This window comes from Papio anubis, chromosome 1 (assembly GCF_008728515.1).
Source record: "Papio anubis isolate 15944 chromosome 1, Panubis1.0, whole genome shotgun sequence".
NCBI classification, from domain to species: Eukaryota; Metazoa; Chordata; class Mammalia; order Primates; family Cercopithecidae; genus Papio; species Papio anubis.
The window spans coordinates 25,461,488-25,487,184 of NC_044976.1; the positions used below are offsets into that span (position 1 = coordinate 25,461,488).

A 25,697-nucleotide genomic window follows, 5' to 3' on the forward strand; every position below is an offset into this window, starting at 1 on the left:
TATCAGCACGAATCCAATTGCTGAACATGTGTCTCCCCACCTCCCAACTAAAGAACAAACTCAGACAATTCAGCTCATGGTCTCACTTGCACCCCCAACCTCAGTACTCAGCTTACCCCAATGCCCTCTAGTCCATATACCTAAAACCATCCTCCAGTGCTTGACCCCACACTCACCTCTTCCTTTAAGGCTCCAGGAATAGTAGCAACTGCCATTACTGAGCACTTTTAATGTGCTCAGGGCTTTACAGACATCAACCCCTTTAGACTGGGGAAACTGAGGCTCAGACAGGATGATGTAGCTTAAAAAGGGCACACCTTCTCCCCTTAATACTGGCATCACTCACCTAGCACTTATCATAGCTGGGACTATTTTTAAAACCATCATCTGTTCTGCAAAATTGAGTGCTTTTATAGCTACACATCAAGTTGTCATACAAAATCACGCTTTGCTCATTAAATGTTTCAGGCGATCAGTCTTGCTACTCCAGCTAGGTGGGGTAACATAACATAAATGTTATGTCGGAGAAATAGCACAGGACTTGGAAGGGGAAGCCCTGGAGTCCAGCTTAAACTGTGCCACAGTTAGGCTATATGACACTAGGCAAGTCACCTCCACAGGCCAGGCACGGCAGCTCACGCCTGTAATCCCAGCACTTTGGGAGGACCAGGTGGGGAGATCACTTGAGGTCAGGAGTTCAAAACCAGCCTGGCCAACATGATGAAACCTCATCTCTACTAAAAATACAAAAATTAGCCAGGCGTGGTGGCACAAGCCTGTAATCCCAGCTACTTGGGAGCCAGGAGAATCGCTTAAAGCAGGGAGGCAGAAGTTGCAGTGAGTGAAGATTGTGCCACTGTACTCCAGTCTGGGTGACAGAGAGAACCTCCATCTCAAAATAAAATTTTTTTTTTTTTTTTGAGACGGAGTCTTGCTCTGTTGCCCAGGCTGGAGTGCAGTGGCGCAATCTCGGCTCACTGCAAGCTCCGCCTCCCGGGTTCACGCCATTCTCCTGCCTCAGCCTCCCGAGTAGCTGGGACTACAGGCGCCCGCCGCTGCGCCCGGCTAATTTTTTCTATTTTTAGTAGAGACGGGGTTTCACCATGGTCTCGATCTCCTGACCTTGTGATCCACCCGCCTCGGCCTCCCAAAGTGCTGGGATTACAGGCGTGAGCCACCGCGCCCGGCTCAAAATAAAAAATTAAAAAATTTTTTAAAACAGGATAAGTGACTTGCCCAAGGTCACGGTGCTACAAAGTAGTGAAGCTGAGATTTGAACACAGTTCTGTCAAGCTGCAAAGCTTGTTTTTCTAAACACCATGCCTGTGGGCATGTTTCCAAAGGGACCTGCTCTGGGGCATTCTTCTGCAATCCAGAGGTTCTGAACCAAGTAGAAGCTTCTGGTTGTGCCCAGTGAGATTTCACTCAAGTATCTCATCTAAATCCTACATATACTTCAAGGCCTAGCTCAGTGATCACTTGCACAGCCTCCCGGGATCTTCCCAGGTACGAAGTTCTCTCTCCCATCTCTAAATTCCCATAGAATTCTACCTGTACTTCAAATCACACCCCCTTTCTACTGTCTGACTGTTCTGCATCTGAACCGCATTTCTCAAACAAGGCGTTGAGCTCGGTAAGAAAAGCAGTTCTCATGCATCTCTGCGCCTTCCACCAGCAAGGCAGGTAGGGCTCAGTCAGGGAAGAGGGTGGGGTAGGGTGCCTGCTCCCCCTCCCCTATCTTGCTGTAATCTGAGTCTTAGGCTTTGCCCAGCTAGGTGAGTTGGCCCCACCTCACGCTGGCATAATGCCTACCTGGTACAGCATCCAGATTCCTGTGGGCCCTGGCCACTGGGGAGGTAAGATCTTATTCCCTGGCTTGATGACAAAGATGCTATAAAAAGTACAGCACCCAAGCGCAACACTGGCTTGTGATGGATTACACGACCTGAGGGATTCAATGCGTGAAGGCAGAAGCCTCTGGGCTGGCTCAGAGGTCCTAAGACCTGTACTTGGCTCCCCTGTAAGGACCAGTGTAAGGACCAGTGGTTTCTCTGCCAAGGACAGCTCCCTAATAGATACCCCAGGAGGAAGCTGCCCTTCTCTAGGCTTAAAGGGCCCACTGGAAGAACTGAGATTTGCCAGTGCTACCAATATCCAAGTGAAAAACCACAGCCCCTCCTCTTGATCCACTGTCCAGGTCTTACTGCCTAGAGACGCCTGAGTTAGTTAACAGAGCAGGGAAGATGCCTGCCTCTGCCATTAATTCATGTGTGGCCTGGGGCCAATCGTCTCGGACCTCAACTGGAAAAAGAGAACTTGATCAAAACATCTCCATTTCCCCTTTAGGCCTGGGGGTTACAAGCTATGATAAGGATCTTTCCATCTCTAACATTCTAGAATTAGAATATCCTATACTTTCACTCCCAGAAGCAGAGTGAGAACAGAGAACAGGGACCTTCAGTCCAGGAAACAGCAGAGGTCAGTCAGGGCTTCCTAGCTGTATCCTCAAAGCCTGTCCACCTTCAGAGGCTTTCTCTTGCGTCTGCTGCCTCAAAGGTGGCTGCTTCCCCGCTAGCAGAACCTCAGAGATGTGCCTGGGCCCTAGCCGCTTTAGGGAAATGGGCAGGAGGTCTGAGTCACCTACTGGGTGTGAGCTGGGCTCACCATGGCAACCCAGCAGACCCAGAGGGCATAAAGAAGCCAGTACCTTCCCTGCCTGCACAGTGTAGGCGGAGCATGCTGCATCTGCTTTGATTTCCAACCCAGAAAAGTTTTTCTCTACTTTAAGGACTCATTTTCCTTTCCCTTCTCTCAGGACACAGCTTACTCACTCTAGGGTCCTTCTCCTTGCCTGGAAGATATTCTGCAGTCCCCCAGGCAAACCCTACTCATCCCAGAATTAAGTACCACCTCCTCCAAGGATTCATCCCAGACCAGTTAGTCCTATATCCTTCTTCAAGTTCCCACTGCATAAAAGGCAGAAGCTCTTAGCTTTCAGAATCTGTGTCTTACACATGACAATCAACTGTGTTAAAAAAAAAAAAAAAAAAAAAAAATCTGAGTCTACTATGGGCCTTCTCCCTTGATAAAATCACATATATACAACTGTCTGCAGACTATTTTGGGAGCTCCACAAACTTTATCATGGACTCAGAAACAATCTTAGAAACCTAGATCCTAGAAGAACAACAGATCAGATCATCCAGTCCATCCTCTCACCTAAACCAGAAGCCCTTAGCAACCCCTCCTGAATGATGTTCCTCTTCTACCCCAGCCCATCTCTCAAGGCCACCTCCCTTAAGAAGCTTCCCTCATCTCTCCTCCTTTCCTCTGATTCCCCTGAGCATCCAGCCTGAACCACCCAATTTCCCACCTGTGCTTTCTCCCTTGTATGTTGTCTCACTTCCCCAGCAAGACGGCTGGCTCCCTGTGGGCTCATTTCTTCAACCCTGTAACCCTCAGCTGGACTTAGAGATGACCGTGATTTGTACTTGTACTGAATTCTGTGCTTTGAAGCCAGGGCTCACTGACAGCACTGGCCTACTCCCAAAGGACAGAGCTGCGGAGTTTTCCGTCTGACGGCCTCACAGTCTGCTTAGGCCTCAACAGAACAGGGGCTTCCCTGGAATGAGACTGCCTTTCCCCAGAGAGCCCTTCAAGATGAAATTGACAGATAGGGAAACTAAGGCCCAGGAAGGCAAACACAGCTTAGCAAAGGTCAATATGCAGGAAAGAGGCGAGTTAGGACTAGGACCCAGGTCCCCAGTTACCAGCCTAGAGCTCTTTTCCTTTATGCAATGGCTTTATGAAAACTAAATTTGCCCTGCATGCACACATACTCACATACTCAATATATACATGGAGAATTTCTAAAAAAGATGGACAAGACAGTAAACAGTGGTAACCTCTGGAATGTATGACAGTGGGAGTGGTCACAGAAGTAATGAGAGGGACTTTTCCTTTTCACCTCAATACCCTCTGTACTGTTGGGTTTTATTTTTGTTGTTTTATTTTGTTTTTACCATTGACATGTTTTATTTATTCATATTATACAAATAAACCTGCCATAGAAAGGAGATTCCGGCCCAGCCCACCCATTCCCAATACACATAAAAGCAAAGAGAAGCCATAAGTAAACCTGTCCAGGTACAACTATAAATTAACAAGATTGCCTTCTTGTATGGTTTACAGGCACTGGTCTCATTAATTTACAGTCACAGTGCAGTTTATGGCTTGAGGAATCTTCCCAGGAAAAGCTTAATTCAATTAGGGCTCTCGGCAGCTCCCCAAGGAAGCTCTGGTATCTTACTTTTACTTACACAAATTGAGGGCAGACCAAACAGATCCAGATCTTCCCAGAGAGACCCCACCCAGCCCAGAGAGGATGCCCTTGCAGACCCTCCATTAGAGCCAAGCAGAGGGAGGTGGCCACGGCAGCACCATGTAAACACTGACTGGCACCTAAGGCATCATTCTGTGAGTGTCCTCCCAGCAAGCTCAGTTAAACTCCCTGGCTTGGCAGTCTGGTGCCAAGGAGCCTCTGCAACCTTTGCTCTCCCTCCTCTCTGAGCAGTCAAACTGGTTTCTTGTCTGCCCTAGGGCTTTGCAGGGATCCTATCTTTACACTGAAGTCAATCACATATTCATTCATGTATTCCTTCCCCAAATATTTATGGAGCCCTTACTCTGTGCCAGGCACAGATAAGAAAGTGAACAGGCTGGGCATGGTGGCTCACGCCTGTAATCTCAGCACTTTGGGAGGCTGAGGTGGGCGGATCACCTGAGGTCAGGAGTTCAAGACCAGACTGGCCAACATAGCAAAACTCCATCTCTACTAAAAACACAAAAAATTAGCTGGGTGTGGTGATGTGCACCTGTAATCCCAGCTACTCCAGAGGCTGAGGCAGGAGAATTGCTTGAACCTGGGAGGCAGAAGTTGCAGTGAAATGAGATCACGCCACTGCACTCCAGCACTCCAACCAGGGTGACAGAGCAGGATTCCATCTCAAAAAAAAGGAAAAAAAAGAAAGTGAACAAAGGCCCTGTCCTCAAGAGGCTTACATTCTTATGGAAATTGGTACTAAGTATGGCCTGCTTATCTAATTCCTTTCCATCTTTCAAGACTCAGACTCAAGTTCCACCTCCTTTGAGAGGCCTTCTCTAAACACCCCAGTCCTCAGGGACTGCTTGCTCCCTCTGCACTTTGCCTCTGCCAGGAGTCTGCCCAGCCCTGGCAGGCTGGAAGCTCCTAAAGAGCAGGGCCTGGGTTTACTCTTCTTTGTTCCTTGATGGCCATATGCTAAATGCCTGCTGGCTGATTTCAGCTGACCTGCCTCTTCCACCCAGGATCTTAGTGAGCTGCTCTTGGTCCCCGCTGGCTGGTGCAAAGACACAGCCTCTTCCAGCTTCACTTGGCAAACGGCAAATGCTATGCAAGTGTTAGCTATTTATTGGTTTTGTGAACTTGTGGGCTCTAACACACAGCTGTGATATCACTCCTCCGCCTTCTATGGCCTGGTCTCAAATAGGCTCAGCACTGTGGAAAGGCCAGTCTGGGCTTAGGGGTAAGTGCTCCCCAAGGGACAGGGAAGGGGGCCTGGGAAGGAACAGAGTTTCTCATCCTGAATCTCAGTTGGAACTGCTTAAGGACGTATCTTTTCAGGAAAGAACGTGCTGGGGTAATTTGGGGGAATTCTGGATTCCTGGCAAGTAGTATAAAAACTCAGGGCTCAGGTCTGGCCTAATAGACCCCAAAACTGGCCCTGTATATTAGATGAGCTTTAGGGGGAAGAAAATGAAGTCAGCATGATCCCAGGGAAGCGGGGCAGCCCACTGATCCAGGCCCAACCCAAAACTTAGTTCGGTTAAAATTAGATTAACCCATAAGATTAAAATACCAACATATAATCACGGGCTGCTTTAAAGTATCAGTTGATGTTTATCGGCATCTAGAGACAGTTTGGCCCAGTGCAGTGTGTGCAGACAACCTTGGGGAGACATGTCTGACTCAGACATTTGCAAGGGGAGCGAGTGCTGCAAAATGAGGCCCACACAGGCGATGGATGACTCAGGAATAACCCAGGTCCTGGGTATGCTGAGCGAGCCTTCTCTCCCTGCCTCAGGAGGAAAGGGGGCAGGTGAGAGAGGCGGTGAGGAGGAAAGGAGGCTGTGTATGGGCTGGCATTCCCAGAGACAGCCTCAGACCCCCAGCTCCAGTTCCCTGTCACTCCTGTATTTTTCTGCATGCTGCCACCTCCAAGAAAGGTTATTTGCTTCACAGTGGGACTTGGAGTGGGTAAGCTTTTTCCCCAAACCCAAGAAGTGATCCAAGGCTCAAAATACTAAAGCCTTTAAATCTCCCCCAATTCAAAATGATTATGGGAAAAATTAAATTTCTAAACTGAAAAAGCCCTTGGAATCAGGGCATGAGGATGAAAAGAACACAGGCTCTGAAGTCAGACAAATCTGGGCTTAAACCCCAATGTTTTCTAGCTGTGCAAGTACCTTTCACAACCTCTAAACTAGGTATGAATAAGTAGCAGCTTAGCCAGATGTGGTGGCCTGTGCCTGTGGTCCCAGCTACTCAGGAGGCTGAGGTGGGGGGATTGCCTGAGCCCGGGAGGTTGAAGCTGTAGTGAGTCGTGATTGCGCCACTGCACTCCAGCCTAGGAGACAGAGCGAAATCCTGTCTCAAAAATAAACAAAGTAAAAAATTAGTAAGTGGCAGCTAATATAATTAACAAGTATTTAACAAATACATCACCAATTACCAGCTGGGCGCAGTGGCTCATGCCTGTAATCCCAGCACTTTGGGAGGCCGGGACAGGCAGATCGCCTGAGGTCAGGAGTTCAAGACCAGCCTGGCCAACATGGCAAAAACCCATCTCTACTAAAAATACAAAAATTAGGCCAGGCGCAGTGGCTCATGCCTGTAATATCAGGACTTTGGGAGACTGAGGTGGGCAGATCACCTGAGGTCAGGAGTTCGAGACCGGCCTGGCCAACATGGTGAAATCCGGTCTCTACCAAAAAAAAAAAATACAATTAGCCAGGCACAATGGTGGGTGCCTGTAATCCCAGCTACTCGGGAGGCTGAGGCAGGAGAATCACTTGAATACGGGAGGCAGAGGTTGCAGTGAGCCAAGATCATGCCTCTGCACTCCAGTCTGTGTGACAGAGCGAGACTCTGTCTCAAAAAACAAAAAAGAAAAGAAAAACAATACAAAAATTAGCTGGGGGTGGTGGCGCATGCCTGTAGTCCCAGCTACTTGGGAGGCTGAGGTAGGAGAATCACTTGAACCCGGAGGCGGAGGTTGCTGTGAGCAGAGATCATGCCACTGCACTCCAGCCTGGGCAACAGAGTGAGACTCCATCTCAAAAAAATAAAAATAAAATAATAGGGAGCCAGGCATGATGGCTCATGCCTGTAATCCCAGTTACTCAGGAGACTGAGGCAGGAGGGTCATTTGAGGCCAGGGATTCAAAACCAGCCTGGACAACAACATTGGAAGGCCCCCATCCTCCATCTCTAAAAAAAAAAAAAAAACATGAAAAATTAAGTATCTATAATATCAATTAGAAAACAGGGGCTCAGGCCTGGAGCGGTGGCTCACACCTGTGATCCCAGCACTTTGGGAGGCCAAGGTGGGCGGGTCACCTGGGGTCAGGAGTTTAAGATGAGCCTGACCAACATGGCAAAACCCCACCCCTACTAAAAATACAAAATTAGTCGGGTGTGGTGGCACATGCCTGTAATCCCCACCACTCAGGAGGCTGAGGCAGAAGAATCGCTTGAACCTGAGAGGCAGAGGTTGCAGCAAGTTGAGATTGCACCACTGCACTCCAGGCTGGGCAACAAGAGCGAAACTCTTGTCTCGAAAGAAAACAAAAAAGAAAACAGGGGCTCAGAGAGGTTATGCCTTGCCTAAAGTCACACAGCTGGGCAACAGACAGCTGAGACTAGATCTCAGGTCTCTTGACTTTTCACCCCATCCTGCATGTTCTCCATTGTAATCATTTCTCTGCCTCTCCTTTTCTCTCCCAGAGGGCATACAACATTTTGGGGGAAAGGATAAGTCCTCAATTTCAAAGATTTGCTGTTCCACAGATAAGGGCTATGAGAATGACAGTCCCCAGTACGACTCTGGCCCTCATCCTCCTTCATGCAGATACAGGTATGTTCAAGTTGTAGAAAAGAACTTGGAGCTGAGCCAAAGCTGTCAGGGCTCCAGAGCACCTGGACCCTTTAGCTCTTCTTTCCTACAGAAGGAACAGGTGTCCCTCCTGACAACAATCCAGGTTACCAATGTGGATGTGTCTGGTCATTTACTCTCCTCAAAGCCCCTTTAAATCGCTCATCCCCCTTGATCCAACAAGAACGCAGCATGTTGGCCTGGCAGGAGAGAGTTTGGCCTTGAGTGATTAGTCCCAGGCTTGCTAAGTGACCTCAGGCAGGTCACAACCGAAGGCTCAGTTTCCTTAGATGTAAAATGAACACATCAATACCACACGCTATTCCAACCCACAGGACCACTGAGAAGATCTAAATTAAAGATTGTACATGCAAGTGCTTTGGAAACAAATTTCAGCGCTAATGAGAAGTACTACTAAACTCCTCCTGCCTTGTAGAGCTAAACAAAATTGTGCCACCCGCTCCCAACAGAGGCTGCCTCTCAGGGGACTCTGCTGGGCCCTGAGGGTAACCAAAAGCAGCCTGTCACCTTTCCTGCTCAGAGGCAGGAGGTCATAAGGTCAGCCACCCCTTGTGGCTAAAGGAGATCACCCTTTACCTGGCACTCCCCTGCCCAACCAGGGAAGAAGCAAGCTCTGGTCTGATGGCTGAGAGGGCACCGACAGAGAGATGGCAGGCAGGGTCGCTAGCAGAGAACAAGGGATAGGCCCTACCTGAATGCAGGATTCAGCTGCATCCAAGGAGACTCACAAAAACAAAGGACAGGCGCACAGCTGGACACAGAACACCTACAGCTTTCTCAAGGCAGGGACAGGGCTCCCACCAATGACATGCGCCCAACTCCTAGAGGGAGTCCTACAATTCCTGAGTGCAGGTGCAGCGAGCTGGGAGCTTCTCAGTGCAGGGCTGTGCGCATCTGCTGCAGGGAATGCCAGAGGCAGGAGATGCAGCTGCACCCCTCTAGGAGGCTATGCCAAGACTCGAACAGACAATAAATAGCAATTCAACATCACTGAAGATAACCTCTCTAAGCCATTTCCTCATCTGCAAAACAGAGACATCTTTTATCTCGTATGATTTGAGTAAGGATTAAATAAGATTGCTTTTATAAAGTGCCTGACACTACTCTGTAGATACCAAGTGGCAACTATTATTAAAACACACACACCCGTTCAACACGGGAGATGTCACAGGGCAGGCAAGGCCTCATGCCAATGTTATGGATAAACAATAAGGGAAAAGGGTTTGGGAGAGAAAGAGCAAGTGACTGCTGTGGGCTGGGAGGACCTCCCAAAAGGGGAAGAATCTGCATGGCCCTGAAAGTTACTACAGTGAGCTGGGCATTCTACCAGGCGTTCCCACATTCAGCCTCTACACTGGTCTTAAGGATGAGGCAAGTCAGGTTCAGAGAATGAGGTGCACGGACCTTAAGGTTCATGGTCACACAGGTACCGAGAGGCAGGGTCAGGAGCAGAACCCAGGGCCTCTGACCACGTCTTTCCTTTATACCAGGGCTGGATGCCATGGGGCTGGCTCGGAAGGAGAGAAAAGGCAAGCTTCGTGGGTGCTCAGCAGAATGAAGTCTGGGCAATCTGACCAACTAAGCCCTCTAAGTGCCTTGGCACTCCTAGAGACACATGTCCTACCTGAAGCCTTCCTCCAGTCCCCAGTTGACCTCCCTCCCACTGTTCTGCAGTCAGTCTGCTATTTTCCCAAAGAGAAAAAGGTCATCTCTTCCTTTTCACAGAGTCCTATCTGGGCTTCTTGAGACAGTTTCAAGGTGACCTTTAAGCTATTTGTTCTTCTCTTCTTTTGAGAAGTGAGAGAGGCACCTTCTAGTGTCACTTTCACAGGAAACCAGTTGCTGGGTCTGATATCCATGCATGTCAAGTGGGCAGTGACCACATCTCCCCTATTCACAGACTTAATCTACAGAGGAGATGGCAGGATTAGCCTTGCAAAGACCAAAACCAAAAAAAGCTATAAGATGTAAAGGGACAAAATAAGCCTTTTGTGTCCCTGGTCAGGAGACAAGATGAATACCTGCTTTATGGGCTCCTGGGCCTCTGCCAGGCATTCCGGGTCAGGAACATGGGTAAACAAATGCAGGAGATGCCAGTGCTGAGCTGAGTTACAGTGAAGCTCTCCCTTGGAACAAGTACTAACCCGGGAGTCAGGTGAACTCGGAACAAAGCAGAGTTCATGCAGGGTCCAAAGCACAATGTGGGGTGGGGAATGCATCTAACTCCTAAGGCTTGGAGTCATTCCCATAGTTTTCCCAATAGCCTAAATCCTCTTCACACCACTAGCCCCTCCCCAGCAAGGACAAGTAAGAGTTCCTGACTGTTGAGGGGAGAAAAAAGGCCCAGAGAGGGAAGGTGACTTGCCTAATGTCACCCACTGAGTCAGAGGTAGACTAGAACCCAGAAGCAACTGTTCTAGAACTTCAGCTCCCACCCTGCTCCTCCCACCCCAGTCTCTGCAAGAGTCTACCTGAGGCTCTGCTCCATGGTTAGGGTAGGAAGGAGAACTGCACAAAGTACTTTCTATTCTTAAAGGAGGGGTAACCTGCAAGGGAAGCAGCTGCCATAGATGACAGAATGAGGGCTCCAACGGAACTCCTACCCACGCTGGGGTGTTGAGAGAATAGGCAAGACCCCAAAATCAGCTCCCAGGCTCTTGGGTATCTGAGAGTGCAGACGGAGCATGGCCTCAGCCCCCCACCCTTATCCCCACAAGGCAGCTGGTGCCATCTTCCCTCCCGCCATGACCAGCTCAAGTGAACAGTATAGGACACATGGAAACCCTGATACCTTAAGGAAGGACACCGGTGGCAGCCTAGGTTTGAGAGATTTGTAAACCTTCAGCTCAGAGGAAGGTTGTAGGAGGCTGAGGTAGGGATGCATTTGCTGTAGGTGGTTAAAATATTAACAGGGGCAGATGTTACTCATTGAACGCTTCCTGTATATACAAACTCAGTTTTATGTGCATTAATTTATGTAATCATCACATTAATAGCACTGTAACTGGATACTATTAGTTCCCATTTTTAAAAGATTTATTTATTTATTTATTTATTTAGAGACAGGGTTTCACTATTGTTGCCCAGGCTGGAGTGCAATGGCGCAATCTCGGCTCACTGCAACCTTCGCCTCCCGGGTTCAAGCGATCCTCCTGCCTCAGCCTCCAGAGTAGCTGGGATTACAGGCGCCCACCACCATGCCCAGCTAATTTTTTGTAATTTTAGTAGAGACGGGGTTTCACCATGTTGGCCAGGCTGGTCTCAAACTCCTGACTTCAGGCAATCCACCCTGCCTCAGTCTCCCAAAGTGCTGGGATTACAGGCATGAGCCACTGCGCCCAGCTTAGTTCCCCTTTTATACATGAGGAAACTGAGGCTCAGAGATGCTGCTAAGTGGCAGAGTGGTAGCTGAATTCTACACTGCAAAGGGGAAGCTGGGAAAAATGGGCTTTCATTTTTGAGGCCTGAACAGGGAGTCTTCAGATCTTTGGACCACCTTTCTCTCCACTCATGGCCAGATGCTAGAGCTCCTGTTTTCAGAGGCAGAAAAATGCCTTTCCATGGCAGAGACAGACTTTTGGGAAGGAGACCACGTCCAGCCTCATCATTTCACAATGGGAAAACTGAGGTCCAAGGCTGAGTGACTTGCCAGAGTTTCCAGAGTCAGTGGAATGACAGAAATATCACACCTAGAAGGGACCACCAAAATCAACTGACAGGTAGGGAGGCGTGACTGGTCCAAGGACAGAGGGAGGTGGGAAGAGAAGCCGGGTTTTCCTCACTGCTAGACTGATATTGTTGCCATGGCACCGTCTCTGCTCTCCAGCTGCCCAGGGTCCCGGGCACAGCACTTGGGTGGCGACGACAAAGCAGGCCAGGCCAAGCTGACCTCATTAGCACTAGAGATACCACGCCTGCAGGGACAAACTTCTGACTGCCTAGAGTGGGGTCTCTGTAGTCATGCTGTCATCCCACCAGCAGCCACTGAGACTCAAAGTGTGTCTGCCAGCCCTGAATGCCCTAATAGAATGCCAGGTGTGGTGGGCAGGTGAGGGGATTGGGGACAGGAGGCAATTTATAGATTGCATTTGTGAGGTCTCCTCCTGGTCTTACACAGTCAAATGACATCACTGTCACTTCAGCTTCTTACAGCAAAATCAGACGACATTTCATGACTCAATTGGTATGGTAAAATTGAGAGTCTTACCCATTTCACAGGTGAGGGAGACCTGCAGAAAAAAGCCTCAGCTATTCAAGGTCATGCATTTATGTCGGAATCAGTACACATGGTTCCCCTTGTCCAGTCCTTGATTTCTCTCCAGGAAGCTAAGTGCCATCAGGGTATAGGTGCTGATGGCTTAGTTCCATGTAAGGCTCTGCTACTGTGACTAGCTTGGCACAAGAGCCCTGCACCAGGAACCCAGCTCCTGGATCTATCAAATTAGAGGCACCACTTTCCTCCCGCAGCATGTCCCAGAGTCTGCCTCACACCAGCCCAGCAGCACCGCTCAGCTCCTGCATGTCCTTGGGAGAGCTGGAAGGTTTCCTGCCAAATCCCCAAACCCAAATCTCAGGGAGAGGGGACAGCAGAGTCCCAGGACCTCATGCCTTCCACAACCAGCTGGGGGCAAGCTGAAAATGCAAAGGCAGCTTTCAAAGGCCCCCTGAACATCATTTCCAGGGACTTCTGGGCTATGTAGGCTCCAGTAAGCTACCCCAGTCACTCAGCAGAACAGAGCGCTCAGGCCTAGCAGGGAGACCAACACTCTGAGAGGGAATAACTTGTTTCCTTCTCCCCAAAAGGTTTCAAAGTCTCTTCAGGCCTGAACATCCCTAGCCTCCCCCTATGTACCTCACCTACTTGATTGAGCAGCAGACCAGACAGCACCCTGAGACACAGCGAGGCAGCGACCTGGCGGTGAGCTGGGGTGGGACCAAGCCTCAACCTCCTCTACTCTCCCTCCACTCCCAAAACAGACTTCAGAGATTTCCAGGGCCCCTTGTCCCACAGATCCTATAAAGTATGGCATTCCTGGACCGGAAATTGACTCAGGGGCTCCTAACTAGCCTGGGCAAGCAAAGCTGACAGATAACATTCTGGAGATGAAGGAAAGGTGGGAATATGGGGATCCCCTGTGTTCCACCACACTTGTAAGTTTCCTGCCCAGGTCTCCACTATGCTTACACTCCTCAAGCAGGCCAAGTAGAAATATACTCCATCCTGGAACACACTCCAATAAAGCCGGTCATAAATTGCACTGGTTGCTGTTGACAGAGCAGAATGTCTTGCCAGAAGACACTCCTTTCTGTCTCACATACAGCAGGGTGCCTGGCTCTCCTGGGGATCTGGCCCAGCCAGAGAAGACTTGCCAGTCGTGGAAGCCTTACTGAAGGGAGCTAGGATCAGAAGCATCCCATCCTCTAAACCTGCTCTCTTCTGTGCACAGTGCTGGCTCCCATCTTGGGAAGCCTCAGGTCACAAATCAGAAGTCACAGAACTGGAACTTGAGAAGGACCAAGGTGGCAGGATGGAGACTGCCTACCTTATGGGGGTAGTTCAGATCCTTACTCCTGGACAGCCTCAAATGGTGCGAGATGAGGCAAGAAGCTCACCAGTCTGGCGGCCGCCGCAGCATCGGAGCAAACGGGACTTACCTATCTTCATGAGGCAGGCCAGAAGGATCCAGAGGGAGATCTCGAAGGGGGTGCGCACGTGTGTGTAGTCGATGCCCAGGACTGGAAAGGCCTTGCGCGGCTTCATGCCATGATCAGTGACGGAATGATTAACAGGGCGGCTCTCTGGGGTGACCTCCGGTGGAGCGGTGGTGACATCTCCAATCGAGCGTTCTCGTGGTGGCTCTGAGCTTCGAATGGTGCTGGCAGTTGGGCTGAGCTGGAGGCCATGGCTCCTGAGAACAGGGAGCAGCCCCACCAAAGCGACCACCACGAGCAAGGAAGGGAAGATCCGAGGTGGAGAGAGGCCACAGATGCCAGACCGCAGAACCATGGTGCTGCTCCCAGAGCCGGCCTCGACCTTACCCAAGTGAGAGTAAAACCGGGCACATAGGTAGCAAGGGGTCAGCAAGTGGGAAGAGAGACTGGTGTAGTCTCTAGGAAAAGTTCATGCTTTAGAGAGGCATTTCCATGGAAGCAATTTTCTGGGGGTGGAGGGAGGCTGGGTTTGGAACCTGGAACTCCAAAGTGGAGAAAGGGGGCAAGCACCCCGGAAGGGCCACGGAAGGAGACCAAAAGGTCTGGAACTCCGGGCCTGGGAAGGGGGAGGAGGGATGTGGGAAACAGAGCCCTAGGGATAGAGGAAGGGGCAGGATAGGCTGGACCCGTGCAAGGGAAAGGAAGAGAGAAGGCTGGGACCTTTGGCTGAGGAAAGTGACTGAGGAGCTGGGACTCTGGGCTGTGGGCTAAGGGAAGCGGTAGGGAGCCTGAGCTAATGGAAGGGGACCGAAGGGGGTGAGACCCAGTCCAGGAAAAGGAGAGAGGGGGCTGGGAGCCCAGGCTGAGAAGGAGTGAAACCGGGAAGCGGCCGGGAGCTTGTCCACCCAGAGAAGGGCAGGGGTCCAGGCGCGCCGGGCTGAGATTCCGGGGAAATGGAGAGAGGCGGAAGGCGGAGGCAGGCGGCCTGGCGGGAAGGCGCCTCGGCGCGGGCTGGGGGCGGCTCGCGGTGGGCCAGCAGCAACACGCCCCTCCTCGCGGCCCCGGCGCAGCGCGGCGCTCCGCCCCGGCCCAGCCGCAGCTCCCGATCCAGCTCCAGAACTAACCCTAGCCCCGGCCCCGGCGGCAGCGGACTGAAGCCTCGCTGAGCCCGGCGCTGTCACTTATAGGCACCAGCGAGCAGCCGGTGCGGCGGGCTAGAGAGACCGTCGGTGCCCGCGCAGCGCAGCGGCCCCTGTCGCCGAGGGAAGGAAGTATCGCGTAGGAAGAGGAAGGAGAGTCAGAGATGACAAAAAAAAAAAAAAAAAAGTCCTGAAAAAGTCCTGAATATACAGAGAACCTCACTAACGCGGGTAAAATGCCGACTACTTACAAAGCGATTTCACCTCCACATCTGCAGTCTCATAAGGGCTTTCCAATAATCCTGTAAAGAATGTATCATTAGTTTATGTATTTAGTTACCGTGTGACCTTGAGCAAGTTACTTAACCTTTCTGTTTCATAACTTTCTCATCTGTTAAGTGGAGATAGTAGTAGTGACTATGTCAGAGGGATGATGTAATGACTGAGACAATCCGTGTAAACTATTTGGAATGCACCCTGGCACATTATTACAATTCCACTTTTACAGATGAGGAAACAGGTGAAGAGAGTCCCCTGGCTACTATGTAAGTAGTTGTATTGCTTACTAGGGCTACCGTCACAAAGTACCACAAACTGGGTGGCTGCAACAACAGAAATTGATTGTCTCACAGTTCTGGAGGCTGGAGGTCGGATCTAGGTGTTGGCAGGGTTGGTTTCAGCTGAGAGCTATGAGGGAGAATTTGTCCCATGCCTTTCTACCTTCCAGTGGTTTGTTGGGAATAGCTGATATTCCATGGAGTTCTCCTAGTGTCTGTCTCTGCGTCCAGATTCCCCGCCTCCACTTTTTTTTTTTTTTTTTTTTTTGAGATAGAATCTCGCTCTTGTTGCCCAGGCTGGAGTGCAGTGGTGCCATCTCGGCTCACTGCAACCTCTGCCCCCTGGATTCAAGCGATTCTCTTGCCTCAGCCTCCAGAGTAGCTGGGATTACAGGCACCTACCACCACATCCAGCTAATTTTTGTATTTTTAGTAGAGATGGGGTTTCACCATGTTGGTCAGGCTGGTCTCAAACTCCTGACCTCAGGCAATCCACTCACCTCAACCTCCCAAAGTGCTGGGATTACAGGCATGAGCCACTGCACCCTGCCTAATATTTGTATTTTTAGTAGAGACAGGGTTTCACCATGTTGGTCAGGCTGGTCTTGAACTCCTGACCTTATGATCCGCCCTCCTCTGCCTCCCAAAGTGCCAGAATTACAGGTGTGAGCCACTGCACCCAGCCTATTACCTTTATTTTTTACTGCATTTTTCTCCCTTCAGGATGTGAGCTCAGCTAGGGCAGGGACCACGTCTATCTCATCCATCACTGTTTCTCCACCACGTAGAACAATGCCCAGTGCATATTGGTACTCAATAAATATTTGCTGAGTGAATGAATCACAGGATACGTTATCCATGAGAAAACCAAGACTCCCAGAGGAGAAGTGCTTGTCTGAGGCCATAGAGCTGGGAAGAAGAGGAGCCAGGTTTGGATGCAGGTCTGCCTAACTGTCCAGGCTTTTCCCAGTTCTCCAGGCCAATAGCTACCATGAAAAAGCATGTACACCCTGGGTAACTAGAAGAGAGTTCGGAGGTTGGTAAGAAGTTGGAACTTAGGATCCAGCAAATTGCCTTTAAGCTAAGTTCATAATTTTGCAATACACATTTAGTGAGTTCTTACTATGTGCAACTCCCTGTGCTTTCTGCTGGAGGAAAATCAATAATGGATTTGACAAACACACATCGGCAAACTTTGACACGGCAAACTTGTTCGCTGACTGGATGTCCCACAGGCACCTCCATCGACTTCACCCACCATCTTCCACTAAACTTGCCCCCTTTCTACACTGTCAGAATCGTGTGTGTGTGTGTGTGTGTGTGTGTGTGTGTGTGTGTGTGTGTGTGTGTTTGACCGTGCTGGAAAAGTTAGGATTTATCAGATCTGAGGGAATGGGTCCAGGATTGACTTTTTTTTTTTTTTTTTAAGAGGGAGTTTTGCTCTTGTCTCCCAGCTGCAGTGGTGCAATCTCAGCTCACTGCAACTTCTGCCTCTTGGGTTCAAGGGATTCTTCTGTCTCAGCCTCCCGTGTAGCTGGGATTACAACAGGCACGTGCCATCACACCCAGCTAATTTTTTTGTATTTTTAGTAGAGATGGGGTTTCACCATGTTGGTCAGGCTGGTCTTGAACTTCTGACCTCAGGTGATCCCTCCATCTCAGCCTCCCAAAGTGCTGGGATTACAGGCGTGAGCCACCACCCTCGGCCTACACAGCTTTCGGGAAGAGTTGTCTGAGCCATGGTCATCCCCAGTTTAGACAGGCACACAGCCCATGCCAGCATGGCACTCAAAATCCTGCACACAATTTGGCCCACAAACCTTTTTTTCCCCTAATTATTTATAAGAAATTTTAAAAGTATAAAGATAATATAGCAAACATCCAAATTCAGAATTATCAGCTGTAACAGTTTATTTACTTTCAATAATATATGTATATTTTGGCTAGACACAGTAGTTCACTCCAGTAATCCCAGCACCTTAGAAGGCTGAGGTGGGAGGATCGCTTGAGGCCAGGAGTTCGAGACCAGTCTAGGCAACATAGGGAGACTCTGTGTCTACAAAATAATTTATGTATTTATTTGGTGGTGGTGGTGGTGGCGGTGTTTTGAGAAGGTCTCACTCTGTCACCCAGACTAGAGTGTAGTAGTGTAATTATAGCTCACTGTTGCCTCAAACTCCTGGGCTCCAGCCATCCTCCCACCTCAGCTTCCTGAGTAACTAAGACTACAGGTGCGTGCCACCATGCCCAGCTAATTTTCTTATTTTATTTTTAGTAGAGACGAGATCTTGCTATGTTGCCCAGGCTGATCTTAAGCTCCTGCACTCAAGCAATCCTCCTGCCTCAGCCTCCCAAAGTGTTGAGATTACAGGCATGAGCCACTGTGCCTGGCAAAATAATTTCAAAATTAGCCAGGCATGGCAGTATGTACCTATAGTCTCTACTACTGGGGAGACTGAGGCGGGAGGATCACTTGAGCCCAGAAGTTCAAGGTTACAGTGAGCTATGATCATGCCACTGCACTTCAGTTTGGGCAACATAGCAGGACTCTGTCTCTTAAAAAACTGGCCAGGTGCTGTGGCTCACACCTGTAATCCCAGCACTTTGGGAGGCTGAGGCAAACAGATCACTTGAGGTCAGGAGTTCAAGACCAGCCTGGCCAACATGCTGAAACTCTGTCTCTACTAAAAATACAAAAATTAGCCGGGCGTGGTGGTGCTTGCCTGTAGTCCCAGCTACTCGGGAGGCTGAGACATGAGAATTGCTTGAACCTGGGAGGTGGAGGTTGCAGTGAGCTGAGATCGCACCACTGCACTCAAGCCTGGGTGACAGAGTGAGACTCCATCTCAAAAAAACAAAACGAAAAACAAACAAAAAACTCCCGTGTGTGTGTGTGTGTGTGTGTGTGTGCTTTTAATGTGTTTTACAGATATCTGTAAAATTTTTATCAAATTTTAAAGTATTTTAAACTATCAATGACACTTTTCTCCCTTCCTGATGCCCTAGGCAACGTCTAACATAAGTATAATGTGTTATTTTAACACTGTAACACACATCTCATCTCTTCATTCCGCACCCACTCCCAGCACTGCCAAATGCTTAAGAGAGTTGTCTACATTGCCCATATTTTTTCTCTCCTATTGTCTCCAACTGGTCCAGGTCGGCTTGCCCTCTCATATGCTGTCCCTAACCTGCTCTTGGCCAGGTGCAGTGGCTCATGCTGGTAATTCTAGCACTTTGGGACACTGAGTGGGAGGCTCGGCAGGCAGGAGTTTGAGAACTCCAGCCAGGCAAATCAGGGAGACCCCTATCTCATATATGTGTGTGTACATATATAGCATGTATATATGTATATGTGTATACATATGTATTTATGTGTATATGTGTATATATACATAGGTATATATGCATATATGTATATATGTGTATATGTGTGTATATACATAGGTATATATGCATATATGTATATATGTGTATATGTGTATATATACATAGGTATATATGTATATATATATATGTGTGTGTGTATATATGTATATTACATGTATATATACACATATAATATACATGTATACACATATAATATAACATATATTCCTAGCACTTTGGGAGGCTAAGGCAAACAGTTTATATATATATATAAACTTATATATATATGTGTATATATACATATATTATATATTATATATACATATATGTGTATATGTGTGTGTGTGTATACATATGTATAAATAAAAATAAATAAAATAGGCCAGGTGCAGTGGCTCATGCCTGTAATCCTAGCACTTTGCAAGGCCAAGGTGGGCGGATCACTGAAGTCAGGAGTTAGAGACCAGCCTGGTCAACATGGTGAAACCCCATCTCTACTAAAAATACAAAAATTAGCTGGATATGGTGGCATGCACCTGTAATCCCACCTACTCTGGAGGCTGAGGCATGAGAATCGCTTGAACCTGGGAGGCAGAGGTTGCAGTGAACCAAGATCGCGCTACTGCACTCCAGCCTGGGTGACAGAGCAAGACTCTGTCTCAATAAATAAATAAATAAATAAATAAAATAACTGTCCTTCTCAGTGTTGCCAGTGACCCTCCATGTTGTTCAATCACATGGTCATTTCTCGATCCTCATCTTTCTTTCCCCATCAGCAGACTTCAACACATATAATCACTTGCTCCTTCTGAAAACACTTTCTTCAATTAGCTTATGAGACCCTGCAACCTCCTGGCTTTCCTCCCACCTCATTGGCTGTTCATTCTCAATTTCCCCTTGTTGACTCTTCCTCCTTCTCTCCTATTTCCCCCTCTGCCACAACTTCTAAATACTGAGGGCCCTAGGGCTTGGTTCTTGCCTTTTCACTGCTCTATCTACATTCTTTTCTCTGATGACCTCATTTTTTCTCATGATTTCAAGCCCCAGCTATATGAGGACAACTCATAGATTTCTATCTTTAACCCAGTTCCCTACTGTAAACTCCAGACTCCTGCATCCAACTGAACATTCAACATTTTTACGTGGTTGTACAACAGGCATCTCAAACTCAGCATGTCCAAAACTGAACTCCAGATCTTTCCACCCTCTCCCCAAACCTGCTTCTCCCACTGTCTTCCCCATCCAAGAGATAGCCTCTCCATCTTCCCACTTACTCTGGCCAAAAACTTGAGTCATCCTTGGCTCCTTTCTGTCATATCAATCCTCCACAAATAGTGTCAATTCAATCTTCAACATATATCCAGAATCCATCCATTTCTTACCACCTCCATTACCCACTCTGGTCGTAGCAGTGCCATTTCCGCCGCCCAGATTCTTGTTTCAACAAAGCAGCCAGAAGGATCCCTTTAAAAGCCTAAGTCAGATGGTGTCATCTCCTGCCAGACCCCCGCCTCGGGGTCCTTATTATGACCTACAAAGCCCCACCCACTCTACTCCCACCTCTCCCTCTAGCCTCTTCTCCTTTATTCCTTCCTCTTCCCTTTTCTCTCTGCATTAGCCACCCTGGCTTCCTTGCTATTTATTCCTTAAATACTCCAGGTTTATCCCTATCAGAGCCTTTGAGCTTACAGCTAACCCCGGATAGCTACATGGTTTCCTCCTTCACTTCCTTGCGATCTTTGCACAAATGTCTCTCAGTAAGGCATTCCCTGACCAGTCTCTCTCTCTCTCTCTCTCTCTCTCTCTCTAAAAAGTCTATATATACATATAAGTCCATATACATACATACATATATATATATATATATATATTTTAGACGGAATCTCATTCTGTCGCCTAGGTTGGAGTGCAGTGGCATGATCTTGGCTCACTGCAACCTCCACCTCCTGGGTTCAAGCAATTCTCCTGCCTCAGCCTCCCGAGTAGCCAGGATTATAGGCACGTGCCACCATGCCCGGCTAATTTTTGTATTTTCAGTAGAGACGGGGGTTTCACCATGTTGGCCAGGCTGGTCTCGAACTCCTGACGTCAGGTGATCCACCTGCCTCGGCCTCCCAAAGTGGTGGGATTACAGGCGTGAGCCACTGTGCCCAGCTGTACCATATTTTTCTATTGCCTGTGTTGACCCACTAGACTGTAAGCTCCTCAACGGCAGAAATTTGAGGCAGTAGAGCATAATGATTAATAGGGCTGACTTGGATCCAAACTGTCTGGATTCGATTGCTGTCTCTACCACTATCATTTCTTTTCTTTTCCTTTCTTTTTTTTTTTGAGACAGGGTCTTACTCTCTTGCCCAGGCTGGGCAGTGGCACAATCGTGGCTCAGTGCAGCCTTGACCTCCTGGGCTCAAGCAATCCTCCTGCCTCAGCCACCCGAGTAGCAGGCCTGGATAATTTTGTAGTTTTAGTGGAAACAGGATTTCACCATGTTGGCCAGGCTGGTCTCGAACTCCTGACCTCAGGTGATCCACCTGCCTCGGCCTCCCAAAGTGTTGGGATTACAGGCGTGAGCCACCGCACCCAGCCTTAATGTTTTATTTTTTGTAGAGGTGAGACCTTGCTATGTTGCCCAGGCTGGCATAAAACTCCTGAGCTCAAGAAATTCTCCTTCCTCGACCTCCCAAAGTGCTGAGATTACAGGCGTGAGCCACTGTCCCCAGCCTCTACCACTGTCTAGTCATGTGACCTTTGGCAAGTTATTTAACTTCACTGCACCCCAGTGTCTTCATCTAAAAGATGAGGCAGGGGGATTGGGCGCAGTGGCTCACGTCTGTAATCCTAGCATTTTGGGAGGTTGAGGCAGGAGGAATGCTTGAGCTCAGAAGTTCGAGACCAGCCTGGGCAACATGGTGAAACCCCATCTCTACTAAAATACCAAAAAAAAAAAAAAAAAAATATTAGCTGGGTGTGGTGGTGGGCACCTGTAGTCCCAGCTATTTGGGAGGCTGAGGCAGGAGAATTGCTTGAACCTGGGAGGCAGAGGTTGCAGTGAGCCAAGATCGTGCCACTGCACTCCAGCCTGGGTGACAGAGCAAGACTCTGTCTCTAAAAAAAGGGGGGTGGATAATAGTAGAACCTATGTGGTAAGGATATTGTAAGGATTAAATGAGTTAATGCATGTAAACTGTTTGGAATTGTATCTATGTAAGTGTTTGCTGCAATTATTATTATTTATGAATGGCTGGGCGCAGTGGTTCATGTCTGTAATCCCAGCATTTTGGGAGGCCAAAGCAGGAAGATTGCTTGGACTCAGGAGTTCAAGACCAGCCTGGGCAACATGGTGAAACCCTATCTCTACTAAAAATAGAAAAAATTAGCCAAGTGTGGTGGCGCACAGCTGTGATCCCAGCTACTCGGGAGGCTGGGGTGGAAGGATTGCTTGAGCCTGGGAGGTAGAGTTTTCAGTGAGTCAAGATCGTGCCACTGCACTCCAGCCTAGGCAACAGAATGAGACTCTGTCTAAAAAAAAAAAAAAAAAACGGCTCTTGGTAACTCCTATATAAGTGTTCACTGCTGTATCCCCAGAACTGACAATAGCACTTAGAACATAATAAGACATTCAGGAAAAAATTTGTGAGATGAATTAATTAAGACATGTGCATACATAAACAATGGCATTTTTGTGTACCCTTAAAATTTGTATTAATAGCATTATATCATATACATTCTTCTTCATCTTTACTTTTTAACACATTATATTTATAACATCAAGCCATGCTGATACATATAAATCTCATCCTGTCCTTGTAACTGTTTTAAATATTCCATATATTAATATATGTCAATTTTTATATCTTTTTTTTTTTTTTTTGAGAGAGGGTCTCCCTCTGGCACCCAGACTGGAATGCAGTGGCACAATCTTGGCTCACTGCAACCTCTCTCTCCCAGGTTCAAGCAAGTCTCGTGTCTCAGCCTCCTGAGTAGCTGGGATTGCAGCAGTGTGCCACCACACCAGGCTAATTTTTGCATTTTTAGTAGAGATGAGGTTTTGCCATGTTGACCAGGCTGATCTCAAACTCCTGACCTCAGGTGATCCACCCACCTCGGCCTCTCAAAGTGCTGGGATTACAGATGTGAGCCACCAAGGCCGGCCTCTGTTCTCCTGTTAATAGCTGTTCAGGTTGTTCCAATTTTATGTTATTATGAACAATGTTGTATCAAACATCCTTGTACATCTCTCTCTCTCTTTTTTTTTTTTTTTTCAGATGGAGTCTCGCTCTGTCGCTCATACTGGAGTGCAATAGTGTGATCTTGGCTCACTGCAATCTTCGCCTCTTGGGTTCAAGAGATTCTCCTGCCTCAGCCTTCCGAGTAGCTGAGATTACAGGCGCTCACCACCACATCTGGCTAATTTTTGCATTTTTAGTAGAGATGGGGTTTCACCATGTTGGCCAGGCTGGCCTTGAACTCCTGACCTCAGGTGATTCACCCATCTCAGCCTCCCAAAGTGCTGGGATTACAGGCATGAGCCACCACACCCCCGCCCCAAATCTTTATTAAAGCTCATATTGCACTCTATTAATTGTCGTTTGTTTAATCGCGTGCCTGTTGCTCCCACTACTTTGTTATTACTTGAGAAGAGGGGCCCTATTCGGTTTGTCTTTAACCAAGCACTGAGCTTGATGCAGTCAGTGTTTACTGAACAAATGAATGAGGAAATGAATGAATGAGCCTACTGTCTGGATCAGTGGTCCTTGGACGTTTTTCTCTTGTGCCCCCTAAAATAATGTTTTATATTTATTTTATTTTATTATTTTGTTTATTTTTTGAGACAGGGTCTTGCTCTGTCACCCAGACTAAAGTGCAGTGGTGCGATCTCAGCTCCCTATAGTCTCGACTTCCCAGGCTCAAGTGATCCTTCCACCTCAATCTCCTAAGCAGCTGAGACTATAGGTGCATGCTACCACGCCTGCCTAATTTTTGCATTTTTGGCAGAGACAAGGTTTCACCATGTTGCCCAGGTTGGTCTCAAACTCCCGAGCTCAAGTGATCCACCCACCTCGGCCTCCCAAGTGCTGGGATTATAGGCATGAACCACTACACCTGGCTTAAAATAATTTTTTAAAACTTTGCACCCCCTCTTTGTGAGGATTCTAACAGGAAACAAATGGCACAATCAACACAATTCAAGGAGGTTATATACACAAAACGACTAATTTGGATGTGTGGTCAGGGTGTAGGAAAATCACAGGAGATAGGGCAGGAAGCTGGACTGGTAGCAGCCAGGCTGTTACCACCCTAGGCCTGAAGGGGCAAATCCTCTGTCTTAAAAGGAGCACTACTAACTTTCTGTCCAGGGACAGGACCAACTTCACTGGGCCCCACAGGGCAGGAACCAGAGGGATACATCCTGGCCTCACTCCTTTGCCTCTCTCGGATTTCCTTCCAGGACTCCCTAGTGGCCAAACCAAAGCAGAACCCAAGACCAGAGGGCACAGGAGCCACTGATACCTTCCGTCCAAATAAGTCAACCAGGGGAGAGGCAGGGTGGAGGACAGAGCCTGGATCTGCAGGGATACCACTAAACTGTTCACCTTAAACACAAATCATTGCCAAGGCTATACCTCCTAGCATGTTGGAAATTAATTATTTTTATTTAATTATTTATTAATTAACATTTGTTAATTATAATTAATAAAAATAATTAATATTTTATTTATCTTATTTATTTATTTGAGATGGAGTCTCACTCTGTTGCCCAGGCTGGAGTGAAGTGGCATGATCTCGGTTCACTGCAACCGATGCCTCCTGGATTCAAGCGATTCTCCTCCCTCAGCCTCCCAAGTAGCTGGGATTACAGGCGCCTGCCACCATGCCTGGCTAATTTTTGTATTTTTGGTAGAGACAGGGTTTCACGATGTTGGCCAGGCTGATCTCAGATTCCTGACCTCAGGTGATCCACCTGCCTCAGCCTCCCAAATTGTTGGGATTACAGGCGTGAGCCACCGTGCCCAGCCAATACTAATATTTTAAATAAAACTGTTCTATCACTTGACTGAATGTAAGTACCATGGTGATTTGATATCCACTATTATCCATTTAAAGAAAGTACTTGGCCAGGTGCAGTGGCTCATGCCTCTAATCCCAGCACTTTGGGAGGCTGAGGCAGGTGGATCACCTGAGGACAGGAGTTCGAGACTAGCCTGGCCAATATGGCAAAACCCTGTCTCTTCTAAAAATACAAAAATTAGCCAGCATGGTGGCGGGCGCCTGTAATCCCAGCTACTTGGGAGGCTGAGGGAGGAGAATTGCTTGAACCCGGGAGGCAGAGGTTGCAGTGAGCTGAGATTGCGCCACTGAACTCCTGTCTTGGTGACAGAGCAAGACTCTATCTGGGGGGAAAACAAAGAAAAGAAAATACTGAACAAACTCTACGTTAACAAACAGAAATGCTACATCATTACTTTTCTTCTTGAATGTATGGTTATATTTTGCTTCCTCTTACAGAATGGTATTCTAGTGTAATATATTTTATGCTTGAAAGCTTGTTATTTGGTTGGGTGCAGTGGCTCACACCTGTAATTCCAGCACTTTGGGAAGCCAAAGCGAGTGGATTCCCTGAGGTCAGGAGTTCAAGACCAGCCTGGTCAATATGGTAAAATCCTGTCTCTACTAAAAATACAAAAACTAGCCAGGCACCATGGTGTGCTCTTGTAATCCCAGGCACTTGGGAGGCTGAGGCAGGAGAATTGTTTAACCTGGGAGGC

The 25,697-nt window shown here is 48.1% G+C and overlaps 1 protein-coding gene across 1 annotated transcript in view; it reads right to left on the reverse strand.

Annotated features, from left to right (window-relative positions):
* The window catches only part of SLC9A1 (solute carrier family 9 member A1), a 60,710-nt gene extending 40,337 nt beyond the window's left edge, over nucleotides 1–20,373 (reverse strand). The window contains exons 1-3 of the mRNA XM_031664219.1: nucleotides 20,205–20,373; nucleotides 15,256–15,306; nucleotides 13,869–14,247 (exon numbers count right to left, since the gene is read on the reverse strand). Of these exons, the coding sequence (XP_031520079.1) occupies nucleotides 13,869–14,220 (352 nt within the window). The 5' untranslated portion in view covers nucleotides 14,221–14,247; nucleotides 15,256–15,306; nucleotides 20,205–20,373. The remainder of the gene's footprint in view (nucleotides 1–13,868; nucleotides 14,248–15,255; nucleotides 15,307–20,204) is intronic.
* Nucleotides 20,374–25,697: the final 5,324 nt, after the last annotated feature.